We start from the raw sequence: 16,358 nt of genomic DNA on the forward strand, positions 1-16,358 counted from the left end.
TATGTGTGGAAAGTTTTTTATTTTTAGTCTAGGTCCTTAAAATGCACAGAAAATTCCTTTTTTATTTGTAATTAATCACAGCTTATTTTCAAGATCAAAATAAAACAAAGAGCCAATTTACCTGCAGCAACAGGATAAACTGGGGGAAACGCTGGATTGGCTTCATCATTAGACCATACAATGTTATACGATCAGAGCTTGATTCTTGGCATTGCTGTAGGGAATGACATAGAGTATTTAGTTAGCCAAGTATGACAGCACACAGGATTTTCAGGAAACAAAGGCCACAAAAGACACTCTTAATAAAGCTGAGGTTTCTGGCTTATTGTTTATTTAGGCAGAAATTAAATTTAAAGTTATGGCTCTACAAAAGGATTGTGAGGAACGATCTATAAACTCTTTAATTCAGTTCCTAAAGGTGTAAAGATATTGGTGTTGATCTAGTCATTTAAATGCACTGAATATGCTTTCTTCACAGATTCTTTTGCATTTGGGGCATGATAAGAGTAGATTTCTTATATGAGTAATCATTTTTATTGCCTTCAGTTATTAGGAGTCTTTTACTCTATTTAAACCAGTGCATGCATCACTTCTAAACCACACCAAACCCAGCATTATTCTTGACAGCAGAAATAAAGCTGTTATTATGAAACATACTTTTTTGTTGTAAGTAGACAGCAATACCAGAAATTTAATGATAAATAAAAATACAAAAAAATGATAATACTTTTTTTTTTTTTACAGAGAGTTGACTGGTAGTATAGAATTGTGTTGCTCTATATATTTCTCTGTTCTCTTTCACATAAATTAAGTAAAGCAAAGATTCTGGACACACTGTATCCACCAAAGGTGTACTACTCTTCAGAAGGGGGCAAACATAAACCTTATTATTATGTGCCTAATTTGCTAGCATATCCCAGGACAAAACTTAATTTAAGAGCTTGGCTTTTTATCCTGTTACATAATCATGTCAATCAGTGTGTTTACATGCGACTCAACAGCCGAATTATTTACAGAAACCTGCTTTCTAAAATACCACATAAACCCTTATTCTGGAAAGAGAAACCTGGTTACCAGACATAGATTTCTCTATGAGTAACCAGATTATAAGGCCATACAAACCCTTAACCGGGTTACAGCTAAGAATTTTGTAGTCTGTGCATGTCTGTGCTAAAGTCAGCAACACAATCTTGAAAGCAGTAGGGTGATGCAATAAAAGTAGCATGTGTTATGTTGTCCAATTATTTTTTCAAGAAATAGGAAGCCTAACACAATACTTATTATACTGAAGTAAAAACATCTGTTTTATTATTATCCTGCAGCACTGGGTGTATGGCAAGAAGTACACTTACTGGTGCTGCATGCAATTCGGTAACAGAAATATATCAATAAAGTGTCAGTTTGACTAAACATATTTATAAAACACAAGAAAAAGATCACAGGCGTCATGCTTGTTTTAGGATTAAAGGTGGTCATTGATGATATTTAAATCTTTATTGTGTAATTTAATGATGTCAGACTGTTTTTCCAAAGGAGAACTCCAGAAGATTACTGGTTCTTGTAAATGCTGATTTTTAAGAAATGTAAATGAGGATTTGTTAGAAAGCTAGGCAGCTTTAAAAGGTATGCAAACATGAATCCATGCCTTTATAGAAGCTCATCTTGAAATGATGACAGCTTGTAGGGTATCATTTCTGCTACACTCAAAACACCTTGTCCATGAATGATTGTGAACTAATACCTCTGGATATGAAAGATCATCCCCTTCAGCCTTGATGGAAATGCTGCATATGTTTAGTTTATTATGAAATCAGAAAGCTTTTGATCTTTCTCTAAAAGAACATGTTGTATTGTATATAAACTTAACTAGTGATGTGTAGACTATTGTCTTATTTATTAAATGAAGTTTAACACCTAACACATTTATATAGAGTCTTAATAATATGCGAACATACTTTGAGCAAGAATAGCATTTTATTATGTAACAATAAGATATTTCATATTTTGGAATGTTGTCCTGCATTGGGAACTTAAACTGAACACAAATAAAGTTTTGTGTAGCTGTGATACTGGAACATTGAACCCACAGGGATTTGATGGTACAGGTCCTACTTTATGCTCCATCCTCCCTCTTACTGTTTTGGAAGCCTCTTGAACCCAACACCATCGGTAATGTAACCAGATGAACTGGCAGATGGGAACAAATCACACTTGGAACAAGGGGATGGTGTAAAAGTGCTTTTATTAAAAACAAAAAAAAAACAAAAAAACAAAGACAGTGTACATAGTGTAGTACTTTATAGTTCAATAAATAAATAATCCATACAAATGATGTGTTAAAGTGGAGGTTAAAAATCAACAGACAGGAAATTGTCCTTCTTTTTCTTCTAGTTGACGGCTGTCTTGCTTCTCCCATACAGGCCGTGCAACTGGGAAGTCTCCCTACCTGCAGCTGACTCTCTTCCTGGTCCGGTAGCCTTCCATCTTCTGGCTACGTTCAGCTCCCGCCGGACCGAGACTCGGTTCCCCAACAGCCAGGACACTCATGCTCGGGCTCAACTCTCACAAACCTCCCTGACTCCCTCTGCCTTCTGCGGTGAGCCAACCACCTTCCAGGAGACTCCAGTTCCATTGAAGCGCTCAACTGGAACAACCACTTCCTACTAATTTTTCTCAATTTTCACAGCACAATAGTTTTTTTTTAGTATTAGTAACTTAGGGCTAAAATGGATAAAAGACTTTATCAAGCAAAATGTGTATTAAACTTCTATATATTTTCAAAAAAGTATAAATTCTAAAAATTCTTATATTATTATTGTTTAACCTATATAATGTCCCCAGAAATGTCTGAAGAAAAAAATTCCCAGACTATGAAGTCGTTATGGAAAGAAATTATGCACTGTGTGTGTTTCTTTGGTAACCACAGCTTACCATACTTGAATTATGGCATAAATACATGAAATACATAATCTAAACCCCCATCTTTGCTGTACATATCTTAGACCAATCAAGCAGTAGTGCATCACACTGTGCTGCATTTAAAAGCTTTTTTTACTTTATGCCATTTTATCATCCCACTGTTCCCCTCACTTGTATACTGTTAAACTTAGCTGAGTTACTGCTAGCTAAATTAACATATATAGGCAGATAAAATTAACATTCTGTAATTTTATCTCATATTTATCTATCCATCCAAATAGCTTATGACTTGAGCAAAACCAAGATTTTTGACTTTAATGTGACAATGCTTCTTAAGAAAATTTACGAAGATTCTGTTTGTACCAGGAAACATGTTGAAGAAATTCAATACCACGCAAAACTAGGTGAATCTCAGTTGAGGGGAGAAACTGCTGTGTGTCCATTGTAGGGGAGTATCACACTGAGATTAGAACTGTGGCTCTTCGATTAACAGCCACAGAGAGGTCTACACAACATCTAAGATCATAAAAGCACTTTGAGTTTGGGGCCTAAAAGTCCTTTGTTGATATAAAGCCATTAGACTTAAAACTGAGGTTTTTTGTTGGCATGCAGTAACTCTCTTTTGGTTTTGATTTGATATGGAACATAAATGCATAACAAGTATTATTGATTGAATCCTTGTACAGTATGTTCAATTCCTTATTTTACTAATTACAACACAGATTTAAAAAAAGACATTTTGAAAAAGTAATGCTCAATATGTTAGAAATCATGAAACCTATGACAATATTGAAAAAGTGAAAGAAGTTTTCTGACCTAATTTAGCTCTATAAAAATTTATAGTATTTATTTAGGCATGCTCAAATCAGTATAATGTAAATGTTTGATTGTGTTTTGTAGACAGCTATTGAAAATGCACAAAATGGTGCATGCAAGTGTCAGAGGCATAATTGGTGAACATATGAAAGCGATAAACTTAATGTGACCAAAACCCAACAGATAATAGCTTTGTTGCCATAACTGTGTTAAGAGTGAATTTGTTTTAAATATAGCCTTAGCTTGCACTTCTTTGTTATTGATAAAAGAAAGGCAATGTTCATTATTGGTACAGATTAATATTATTGTTACATATTACTATTTATAGTAAGTACTGTAACCACCATGGAGTGCACAGTAGGGGGTTTGGATAAGGAGAGAACTCAGCCTGATGTGAAAAGCTGTCCAATGCAGTGAGCTGTCAGATTGTCTGGGGATGTTTCTTTACTGCTCTATCAGATGAGCAGCTTGTGAGTGCATTAACTCAAGGATCGCTGGTAAGCAGAGTTACCCCAAAGTGAATTCTCAGACTGAGGCAAGTATTGGAAAGACATAGATGAAACTCTAACACTTAACGTATATTGAGTATAGCCATTTGTGCAATGATAATAAAAAATGGTTACTTACTTTTAAAAAATCAAGAAAGGCTGGCTTAGTGGCACACATTTTCTTTATAACACCCATGGCAGTGCTGAAATTATTCACATACTCACTATAGGCATCCAGAACCATAGATTTGGAAAACTGTATAAAAACAGATAATGCATTTAAAATATTATAAAATATATTAAGAGTAAAGAAAAAAAAGACAGAGATGCAAACAGCCAATCCTAAATGCAGTACATAAAATATTAGCTTAATTCTAAATATATTATCAATTTCTTTAAACTTGTATATATTTACACACACACATATTTTGCATAAAAGGTGCCTCAGAAACGTAACTATATTACAAATGGGAGTACACACCTTGTTCCAATCTGTATTAAATTGAAATTAGCTGTGACAAAATAGTTACCTTTCAGAATATATCTAAAAATTAAAAACTGAAATACTGTATGCTAGGTAGCATATGACCTCTACCCTGTACTAATATTAAATGTCTCAGTACACACTATTAAGACCGTGACACATTAGATGGCTTTAACTATGATTTTCAGTTGTAGCCTTCATTTACATCATCTTAGTTAGTTGCACGAAATCGGCAGGATGCGCCTGTGATGACCAGTCATCTAGTCTGACATACCCAGCAACTCACTCCAACTAGTCAATAACCTGTCCCGACAAGTCTGATTTTGTCTTTGGGCTCTGTGAGCATGAGAGCTAACAACCAAAGAATGCTCAGCCTGAAGTAAAATGTGTATAATTCATCATCTAGGAATAAGGAACACAGTTATTTTGGACCTCTCAAACAGAGGAGAAGCTTGTCTTTCTGATGTTTCATGTTTTACATACCAAACCTTAGTTGGTACTCTCTCCTGCTTTTTCACAACCTCTAGATGGGCCTGAACAAGATTCTGGGTAGTGCATTCTTCCATAAAGTTCACTGTTATTGAAGCTCTTCATAGAGTTGAATAATGTATCTTTACTTCACACTTAGACTATGAACTTTGTGGCTTTTTCAAGGTGTCTATTGACCGCTCAGTTGTTTTCCTCACAAGCATCCTTCTTGTTTGGATGCTAAAATTATCCAGACATTACTTTCTACCCAGTGTGCCGAAACTTCAATTTTTTGATTATTAGACCAAGAAGTTTGGTATAGTTTCGGATTTTTCTTCTAACCTATGCATTTTTATGACTTCCATTGAGCATTTGGTAGTATTTATCTTCTTGTCTTTCTTTCAGATTCTCTGAAGTGTGACCAACATGAAAAAGTAAAATCATTAAGTTACCAGAATGCTGAATATTTATAATTTGTGCAGATGTATTTCATATCATCAAGTCAGCTGTTAACTTCTTATTACATTACATAAGGCAGATGTTGTTTAACAAGACAACTGTGGCCTAGTTATTCATTACAAAAGTAAACCACATAAGCCGTCAGAAAATTTCACAAGAAAATTAATCTTAATGTTAAATATGTATCATATGTGTAACATGACTTTTTAAAAATGTTGTCACTTGTTTTTATTAACAGTATAAGTTACACACTTACCGAAGCAACGAAAACATCACCAATCATTTCAGAACCATCCCATTCTCCAACCCGGCTGGCTAATGCTATTTGGAACAAAGAATGACATTGCAAAATCTCCTTGATCCGACAGAAAATAATTTTTAACTTCCTTTCACTTATCAATTTTGGTTCCATTTCAGATAAAGGCTTTTCATAATTCTGTTAAAAGATAAAAGATATAAAAGGTAAAATAACTTTAAAAAGTATTTACACTATCCAGAAGAAGAAAGACAGTGTGAGGATAGTAAAGGGGAAGCAAGAAATTGGACTGCAAGATCTCTTGGCTGACTAGTGTCAGCATATGGGCATTTATTGAGGAAGTTGAGGTGAGGCTGTTAATTCATCAGTGAATTCCTCAGTAGTCTTGAAAGGAAATAATTATTCTCCAGATTTACTGCTAGACAGCAGCACACAGCCCCTTAAGTGGAGAATGGGTCACCATGACACTGTTGTACTGAACAGAAGCATCAGAGGTAAAGTGACAATTGGAGCCAATAAAGGGAGTTCAAGTGTGGTGCACATAGATTATATAATGTGGTCTGCTGGGGAAGGAAAATGAGGGATCCAGGCTTGCCAAAAGCCTAAATAAATTGATTCGGATGGATATATTACCAGACTGACCCTAAAATCACTACAGAATATGACCAAAAAAGAGAATGATGCCAAAACAATAGGCCATTTAATGCTAACCATTCTCACTATGATGTGTTGTCTTGAAGCGCCTTTAACCCTCAACTCATTCCACTACCATGAACTAAGAGGTATTACTGGAGATCTTTTTTGCCCATAGCCATCAGACTGTATAAAGATATTTAGTTATATTATTACATCATTCTTACTATATTGTGTGGACAGATCTAGGAATTCTACTTAATTTATAGTTTGAACTCTGTTTTTATTGTTTTGTACTATGCTTTTATTTTTTATGTTGCTATTGAAGCAAGTGAATTTCCACTCAAGGATCAATAATACACATAAACATACAGTATCTACAGCTGCCACCAAGTCTTGAGCCAAGCTAGTGCAAAAGTTCAGCTGGTGGGAGGACTAGAAGCTAGGGACAAAGGAAGAGTATCAAAGAGTGATAAACTATGTTCTTTTAGGCTGGTGCATAGAGACATATGTGCATTGGTTAACTTAATAGCCCACACTGTGATGTAATTAATTAAAATTCATTAAAGAACCTTCTTTGGATCTGCAGTTTTCGGCTGCTTTACTAAATGTAGTCACTATAATATTATCATTCTGCTTTTATTTATTTATTTTATTGATTTTATTGAAATCACACAACATTCCATACAAATAGATCAATTTTAGAAGAATAGGATTGAAAACAAATCAACCCCACATGAGAAAGAGAGCATGGGCAGGAGAATAAAACTTAAACCTAGTAAAAATAAGTTCCATCCATCCATCCATTTTCTAACCCGCTGAATCGAATACAGGGTCACGGGGTCTGCTGGAGCCAACCCCAGCCCACACAGGGCACAAGGCAGGAACCAATCCTGGGCAGGGTGCCAACCCACCACAGGACACACACAAACACACCCACACCCACACTAGGGCCAATTTAGAATCGCCAATCCACCTAACCTGCATGTCTTTGGATTGTGGGAGGAAACCGGGCACCGGAGGAAACCCACGCAGACACGGGAGAACATGCAAACTCCACGCAGGGAGGACCTGGGAAGCGAACCCGGTCTCCTAACTGCGAGGCAGCAGCGCTACCACTGCGCCACCGTGCGCCCTAAAAATAAGTTAATGGATAAATTAATAAGTGAATATAGATGAATGGAGAAGAAAAAGAAAAAAAAGAATAGGGAGGGAATCTGCTTCCTTAGTGCTTTAAAAGCTTATTCTAAAATGTTATTGATTAGATCCTGCCAGGTTTTGAAAAATTTCTGCACAGATCCTCTAAGTGAGAATTTATTTTTTTCCAATTTCAAATAGTATATAACATCAGTTACCCACTGACTTAAAAGAGGAGAGTTTGGATTCTTCCAGTTGAGCAAAATAAGTCTGCGTGCCAGTAGTGCAGTAAAGGTTAATTACAGTTTGTTTGTCCTTCTCCACTTTAAGCCCATCTGGAAGTACACCAAACACAGCTGTTAATGGGTTAGGAGGGATTATGACACCAAGGCTGTCTGAAAGGCATTTAAAAATTTTGCCTTAGAATGATGTTAATTTGGTGCAGACCCAGTGAGGCTGGGACTTGACTGCAGCATTCACAGGTTGGATCTTGCCCTAGAAACATTTTGGACAATTTTAAGCAAGATAGATGTCCGCAATATATAATTTTGAGTGGAATAATTATATGCTTTGCCCATATGGACCTCGAGTGAATTCTCTGCATTGCTACCTTCCATTCCTTTTCTGATATGTTGAGGGAGAGATCCTTTTCCCTTTGTCCTCTTGGATCTTTGAAAGGGAAGAACTGTAATATGGTTTTATATATTGCAGAGATGCTGTCTAAGTCCTTGAAACTGATCAATATATCTTCCAGCACAGAGGGAGGTGGGAGGTAAGGAAAACTGGGCAGGTTCTGATTAAAAAAATTTTCGAATCTGAAGATAGTGAAAGAAATGTGTTGCTGGAAAGTAAAATTTAGAATGTAATTGTTTGTAGGATGCAAAGACGTTGTCTATGTATAGATCTCTAAGTGAGTTAATCCCAAATGTTTTCCGGACATTAAAAACTGCATATGTTTGCGAGGGTTGAAAAAGGTGGTTCTCGTTCAGAGGTGCCACCGATAAAAGGTTCTCTATCTTAAAATGCTTCCTACACTGGTTCCATATTCTGAGTGAGTGAAGCACTATTGGGATATTAGTATATTGCTGATAATTTGCATTTATTGGGGTGCAAAGCAAGGAATAGAAAGAGGAACTACAGTATTTTATTTCTATTGCAGACCACGCCTGTATATGTTCATTTATTTGTGTCAATGTCTAGGTTTTTATATGTTGTATGTTTGTAGGACAACAGGCACAGTATTTTGTGGGTCTGATATATACAGTACCATATCATCTGCATATAGAGAAATTTTCTGTTCAAGTCGTTCCCTGATAATCCCCTTTATCTCATAAGCATTTCGACAGTGAACTGCCAGTGGCTCAATGGCGACTGCAAAAAGTAGTGGTGACGAGGGGCATCCTTGTCTGGTACCACGTTCTAATTTAAAGCAGTCTGAATTAATGTTGTTAATACAAACTTCTGGATTGGTACACAGTAGTTTGATCCATGCACAAATATTCAGGCCAAACCCAAATTTCTCCAATGTGGGGAAAAGGTAGTTCCACTCAATCATATCAAATGCTTTTTCTGTATGCTTTTTCTGCATCCAAGGATAATAAAATCTCTGGGATGTTTGACTTTGCAGGTGAGTATATTACATTAAACAGGCATCGAAGATTGGACGCTAAATTTCGGCCTTTAATAAATCCAGTTTGATCTTTTGTTATTACTGAAGGCAGTACTTTCTCCATCCTTCTAGCTAGAACTTTGAAGAGTATCTTAACATCATTATTCAGAAGTGAAACTGGTCTGTATGATGCACATTGTAATACATCCTTATTTTGTTTAGGAAAGACGGTGATTAATGCTTGACGAAAAGTTTGAGGTAGAATTTTATTGTCTCTAGCTTCTGTGAATGTTGCTAATAGGAGGGGAGCTAGCTGAGTGGAGAACTTCTTATAAAATTCGGCAGGGTAGCCATTGGGGCCTGCTGCTTTCCCACTCTGAAGTAATTTTATAGCATCTAATAATTCTGATAGTGTCAACGGTTTATCCAATTCCTCTGCACTAAGAGTATCTATTTGTTCTATTCATTCTGCTTTTAAATGTTATGATATCCAGATGTCAGCAGAGTTTTTATTTGTGTTCAGAGTAGTAGGTGTTCTTGGTTTATTATGTTTTGTGCATTTTTCTATATTAATTTCTTCCTGTTGCTTATCTTGTTATCCAATGCACCTAGACTCCTGGGTTTAATGGGGTCAGAAGGCCGCCAAAAAAAAAGATATAATAAAAATCACTTAAAGAAAAATTATCCTTACTTCCAAAATACGTCTAAGGGCATCCAAGTAGTTTTTTTCACTCTCCAGAATGGAACCAAGAATGTATCTTCTGACAATCTAAAGAAAATACAAGGCACATTAAATTAGTTTGAATAATTATAATATATAAATAATATATTATATAAATAATAATCAGTGTAATATTCATATTGTTCTTGATAATTTAAAGTTCACTAGTGAATTTTTAAACATGACATTAGTGACTTTAGTCCATCCAGAATAAACTCCAATGAATTTGTACTTTATGTTAGTTAATGTTTCTGAAACTCCATATATTTGCAGTATCTTTCACATTGTTTGAATGAAAAAATAAAGATGAAATAAAATTTTTAGGAGCAGGTCAAGCATGTGCATTTTTGATTTAAGAGTCTAAGTCTATCCTATCTTATATACAAAAGCAATGACAACAATGCTAAAATAAATTCTACCCATTCTTATAACTTAGAACTGTCATTCTTTTATAGTACCATAATTTTAACGTAATTTTCACCAACATACATAAAGATGCTAAGAATAAAATATTCTGTTCCAGATGTGGGTGCTTTTTAAGCATGTATGAACCCATCAATATAACCAATTTCTAGTGTTTGTCTACTGTTCTAAACATCCATCCATTATACAACCAGCTATATCCGAACTACAGGGTCATGGGGGGTCTGCTGGAGCCAATCCCAGCCAACACAGGTCGCAAGGCAGAAAACAAACCCCAGGCAGTGCGACAGCCCACCGCAGGGCACACACACACACCAAGCACACACTAGAGGCAATTTAAAATCGCCAATGCACCTAAACTACATGTCTTTGGACTGTGGGAGGAAACCAGAGTACCCGGAGGAAACCCACGCAGACACAGGGAGAACATGCAAACTCCATGCAGGGAGGATCCGGGAGGTGAAACCAGGTCTCCTAACTGTGAGGCGGCAGCGCTACCCACTGCGCCACCATGCCTGTTCTAAACATACAGAACCAAAATGACACAAAGGACCTTTAGTTCTTAAGGATTTTCTTTTCCTGTAAATGGCCTATTAAATCACCTGCTGTTGAGATAATCCTTCTGGCATTGGTGTCATCACTGGCTCTGTATTGAGACAATCAACTTCAATAAATACATTTGTCTCGTCCTCTTCCAAGCATACTGACTTTCGGTCTGGCAGAAAAAACAAGCAATTAATGTGCAGGTATATAATCAAGCAACACATAAAACAAGAATATGTTATTAAGTATTCAAAAATAAAATGTAAATATATGACATTAAGGTCTTTGATATGCAAAAAAAAAAAAAATTCTGAGCACAGAATGATACTATATTTTTATGGAAAACGTCAGTTTTAGTTATAATCAAAATATTAATACCACGTATGACATTTATTTTTATAAACCATCTTTTTATAGCAAGCATCCTGCCAAGTCACTTCACAAGTGTAGACCTAAAGTATAACTATTAACATGTATTTTTCCCTATTGAATCACTAGTGACGGTGATGTGGGGATTGAACTGGCAAACAAAGCCCAACAAGTTAACAAAGACAAAGTCAAAGACCGCACAAAAGTATATATCTTTAAAAGTATTTTAAATTCACTCCTAGCACATAACCCTGCTCCTCATGTGCAGACCTCAAAACATGACTAATCAGCTTGGAAGGATGTCACAAATGGAACCTCTGAAGTAAATTATTGGCATGAATACCTAAGACCTGTCTTTAGGAATTTACTCATGCCAATACAGAAAATAAAATACTTGTGAGCCATGTCTATGATAAACCAGTATTTCCAGGTCCTTTTCGTTCATACAGTGGGGCACTTCTAGTATACATTTTATTCCTGGTACAATGTTCCAGAACACCTCTGTGTACCTTTAATTCTGTAAAACTACAAAGATTTCTAGAGCAGCAATTATACTAAGAAATACACAAATAAAGCATATACATTTGCAATATATTATTAAAGTCTTGAGAATAACTCATAAGAGAATTATTTGGCAACTTACAGTGTCACCATAAAGTTGAATTCAATACAACATGAAATGGAATATTCATATAGGAAAGTTTCACATTAATGAAAAATTACCCTGCAACATAATATTAGATTAGAATATACTGTGTTCTTGCAAACCTTAAAAATTCTTATGTTTCTATGAAAGCCAAAACACTTTCAGAAAATAAGAATATTTGAAGAAAAGAGCTAATAGAGGACAAATGAAATTGTTGTTAACCCAAATGCCAGTTTGCATAATTTTGTTGATCAAAACTTAATGTTTGCCAGAATAAATATATGCCCAATTAAAAGTGGAGATGGAAAGAAAATCTACTTGCATTACCTTGTATAAAACTTTTTGTTTTTATGTAAGAGCGCCCTCTTTTGACAACTGCTTTTGTTTTCTCCAGCCCATCTTTGGTACCTTCTTTTGCTGCTTTTACCAACTTTTGCATCTTTAATAAAATATAAATATAAATATAAAAAATTGGAACAAGAGAAATATTGTTTTATTACAACAAATTACATCAGTGGATCAGCTTTGAACACTACTACTCCTCCAGTGTACTTTTTTCAGTCATCCTGTCTGCTAGTCAGCATCATATTAGTCCAGTGCCTGTATTCTACATGATACCAACCAGCCCTGAAGATTTCACTTCACTGAAGAGAGCACTCATGTATAGCTAAATTCTTCTTCTTCTCTATTTTTTCCCACTTCTATGTGGTGTTGATGTGCTTGATCAACCTTCTCACTATAGCTCAGTCCTGCACCACCTGCCCAATCAGATAATTTTCCTTCAGATCTTCTTTTACTTTACCCATCCAACTCAGCTTTGGCCTCTCTTGGTTTCTCTTCCCCTGTACTTCCATTCCTATCACTCTTTTGCCCACATATTCATCATCTCTCGTCATTACATGTCCATATCACCTCAACCTACTTTCCTGTACTTTCTTAGATATCTCTCCCTCTTTTGTTGTACCTCCAATTGTCTCATTTTTTTATTTCATGTATAGCTAAGTTAAAACAGCTAATAAACCAAAAGACGAAAGGCTGCTAAGAAAGTCAAATATAAATGCAGAAAGAACATTCAAACCTCACACACAGAGCATCAGGCTAGGAGCAATACCACTCATAAAAGCAGTTGATTTACATCCTATCAGTACAACCTTTGATATCAGCACAACTTTTAATCTTTGAGTTGGGAAAGTCATGCTTTTCTGAGCTATGTTGCAAATGTACTTTTCCCTTATGATTAACAAACACATATTGTACAAATTTAAATGAAAGAGATGACAACAAAAAATGGCCTAAAAGAAAATCATAGCTATGTTGTTATTAATTTCTTTCAAATAAATTAAGTATAAATATACTTTACAATTATCATTTACAAGTCTGATTTTTGACAACTTTGTTAAAACACATCCAAAGCATCACTTTTTAGCTGGTGGTGCTGCTGACATACAGATCGAGAATCCTGGGTTCCAGCTGTATACATACTCATTGTCTGTAAGGTGTCTGCATACTCATTTTTATGTGAGCTTTCTTCTGGGAACTCGTGCATGTTATATCATGATTCTGGTGAACCATGGGCCCTCTGATATACTGGTGCTCTATTCAGGGCTGGTTCTGCTTTTTGCCCAGTGCTGCCAGGATATGTTCCATTCCTTCTTAAATTGATTAAATGAGTTTGAGAAAATCTATATATACCTTAAGCAGTATCACCTTTAAATGTGAAAATTTAAAAAAAACAAGCCTACACAAAGTGGGATTCTCTGAATGTGCAATATAAAGTGATAATGGAATTAGACGAAGCTGGGATAGCTTCCTTGAATATCCCAGTCAAAATCACAGGGCATTGCTCAAATGTGTTAAAAACAGTCATTAGTCAATTCTTGTTCTTTTTTTTTTTAAAGACAAAAATACAAAATAAATATAGTTCATGAGCGATGGGTTTAGTGTTCAGACATCAATTTCATACTTTGCAGCATTGGATGCCAGTTGAATGTTATGGGCAGGAGCAGACAACCAACGACTGATACACACAAATTAACTAAACTCAATTTCACCTTTTTCCACCTTTACAGCTACATCAGAAACATAGTATTGATGACCTTAGTATTTATTATTCTTTATGCCCCTTTATTTTAAGCATTAAGTGAGTAGCCACAGAGGGCACAGACAGCATTTAAATCTGACTGTTAACTTAGCCTGAGGTAACTAAACTGAACACTGAAACACTGACATTAAATACATCATTATAGCCAAAGGAAGATCAGACACATGGCAGATATGTTCCATTGCCTTTGACAAAGAATTCACACTTTGGCTTGATCTAAAAGATATTTTACAGGTCTAGCATACAACAGTATTTGGTCAGAGATCTCAGTCTAAGAACCAGTAAGTAGCCTGTCTGTTTTATTAATTACAATATATGCTAACTAGTATGCCTAGATATATTATTTTTTAATTTTTCCCTGCACTCTGTTGCTGACTTTTGTGAAGGTGGCTAAATGATTTTCATTGGTGGTGCAGCATATTTTTTCTTTTTCCCCCTCATTTTCCTATACTATTTTTGTCTTGACCGCTAACTTCTTTGTGTCTGAATTTGATTTCTGCCTTGCACCTGATGTGTTGGGTTAGACTCTGGTGGATTAGACGGATTTGATCTTGAATGAAGAGATGAAAAGAAAACATTTGTTAAAATCATTAAATACATTGCTTGCCACTGACCAGTAATCTTTCTAGCAAGTTCAGAAATTGATTAGGCAGATTTGTATTAACTCTACATCAGCTTGGAATTACTTTTTAATAAACAGGTTGTGCCAAATGTACAATTTAAAAGTAGTACATGGTCAAGTTACCCATGCAATTGCTGTTTATGAATGTATTAATAAATTGATCAAATGTGCTTGAATAGCTGGAAGCAAACATTTCATGTAATAAATACATTTTCAATTGTATTTTCTAATACATAATAATTGTTACATATTAATAAATAATAATTATGCATAATATAGTGCTCAAATTTTTCTCATGCCAACCAAGTACTTAGATGGAACACTGCACTATGCCCTCCTTTCTTATCCACTTATCTATATGCAGGAACAGTATGCATCATTCAAATTTAGTACAGTGTGTAAATTTTTCTCAAAAAAGCAGATGTAATTTCTTCACTCTGCATACAACTGTTTGATTATGGCATACACTATGGTTTGCTCTATATCACTTTGTGCTTTCATAAAACTGAACAGCAAAACATTTGATGGCCTTCCACCATAAGAATCTTTTCCTTCTAGTGTTGCAAAATTCAAGAATTGTTTGGACTCATGTTCACAAGACATTACCAGAGGAAAAATAAAAGGATTCACGCTTGAAGATTTTTTTGGCTTGAAACTGATGTTTGACATGGCTAGTGAATAAATTTCTGCACATGGTGAAGAGTTCTCTGATGTCTTAGAACCCTTTATATTATAAGAGACAGGTTTTATTAGGGAAACATGCAGTGTATAATAGAATGCAAGTCGCATTCACCCATAATGCACTGATACGCAATCAAGAGTATTCACTTATTTGTTCCACATTTCATCAAATCATTTCTAAAGTAGGAGTTTTTATGTCTTTATCGGTATGGTATCAGTGCTTTGGGTACAAGACAAGGTGTTGGAGATTTTTAAGTTATAACAATCTAATAAAGTATTGTAATAATATAATATCTGTAAGTCATATAGAGCAATATAGATGACAAAATACCACTTTTCAGCACACATCAAGAAGAATGCCTTTTTATATAAGCAGACATATCATAGTAATGATACAATTACAGAAAATTATACTTAGCCATGGTACATAAAGGTAGTCCTCTTAATGTAAATGAGCACATGGAAACAAACAAGAACAGCTTATTTAGAAGTTGAATGTCTTTTTTCTTTTGTTGGCATGTACCACAGCAGCCAAGTAATAATATATCATGTCACTCCATGGCTGAAAGACAGTTTCACTTCACTCCTGACTGCAACTATATACAAAAGCAAAGAATCAAAAGATTTTAGCAAAATAAAATATGCCTTTATGTCATTTTCTATCTTCACTATTAACATATATCTGATTTCCCACTGATGAAACAGATGCAAATTATTCATTCATTCATTATTTGTATGTGCTTGTTCTTATTCTTTCACTCTTAACTCAAAGCTTTGCTCAGTCAAAGTGTGTTGACCTGCAAAACAAGCAATGAAAGAAAACAGAAATAGTGTATTGATGAGCTGAAAACTACTCCATAAAAACAGTAAAGAAAATAAAGTTTCATTCACAAATACAACACAAGTTATTTTTTGTATAGTGGTCTTGACAGAGTGTAGGTACATAGCACTGTGAACAATTCTCAGTTAAAACACAAGTATAG

At 35.1% G+C, this 16,358-nt stretch overlaps 1 protein-coding gene across 1 annotated transcript in view; it reads right to left on the reverse strand.

Annotated features, from left to right (window-relative positions):
* arhgef10 (Rho guanine nucleotide exchange factor (GEF) 10) overlaps positions 1 to 16,358 on the reverse strand; it is a 222,789-nt gene that overhangs the window by 116,176 nt on the left and 90,255 nt on the right. Inside the window, exons 10-15 of the mRNA XM_039747694.1 lie at positions 12,299 to 12,410; positions 11,016 to 11,128; positions 9,961 to 10,038; positions 5,891 to 6,070; positions 4,363 to 4,479; positions 122 to 214 (exon numbers count right to left, since the gene is read on the reverse strand). Coding sequence (XP_039603628.1) covers positions 122 to 214; positions 4,363 to 4,479; positions 5,891 to 6,070; positions 9,961 to 10,038; positions 11,016 to 11,128; positions 12,299 to 12,410 — 693 coding nt within the window. The remainder of the gene's footprint in view (positions 1 to 121; positions 215 to 4,362; positions 4,480 to 5,890; positions 6,071 to 9,960; positions 10,039 to 11,015; positions 11,129 to 12,298; positions 12,411 to 16,358) is intronic.

This window comes from Polypterus senegalus, chromosome 3, assembly GCF_016835505.1.
Source record: "Polypterus senegalus isolate Bchr_013 chromosome 3, ASM1683550v1, whole genome shotgun sequence".
NCBI classification, from domain to species: domain Eukaryota; kingdom Metazoa; phylum Chordata; class Cladistia; order Polypteriformes; family Polypteridae; genus Polypterus; species Polypterus senegalus.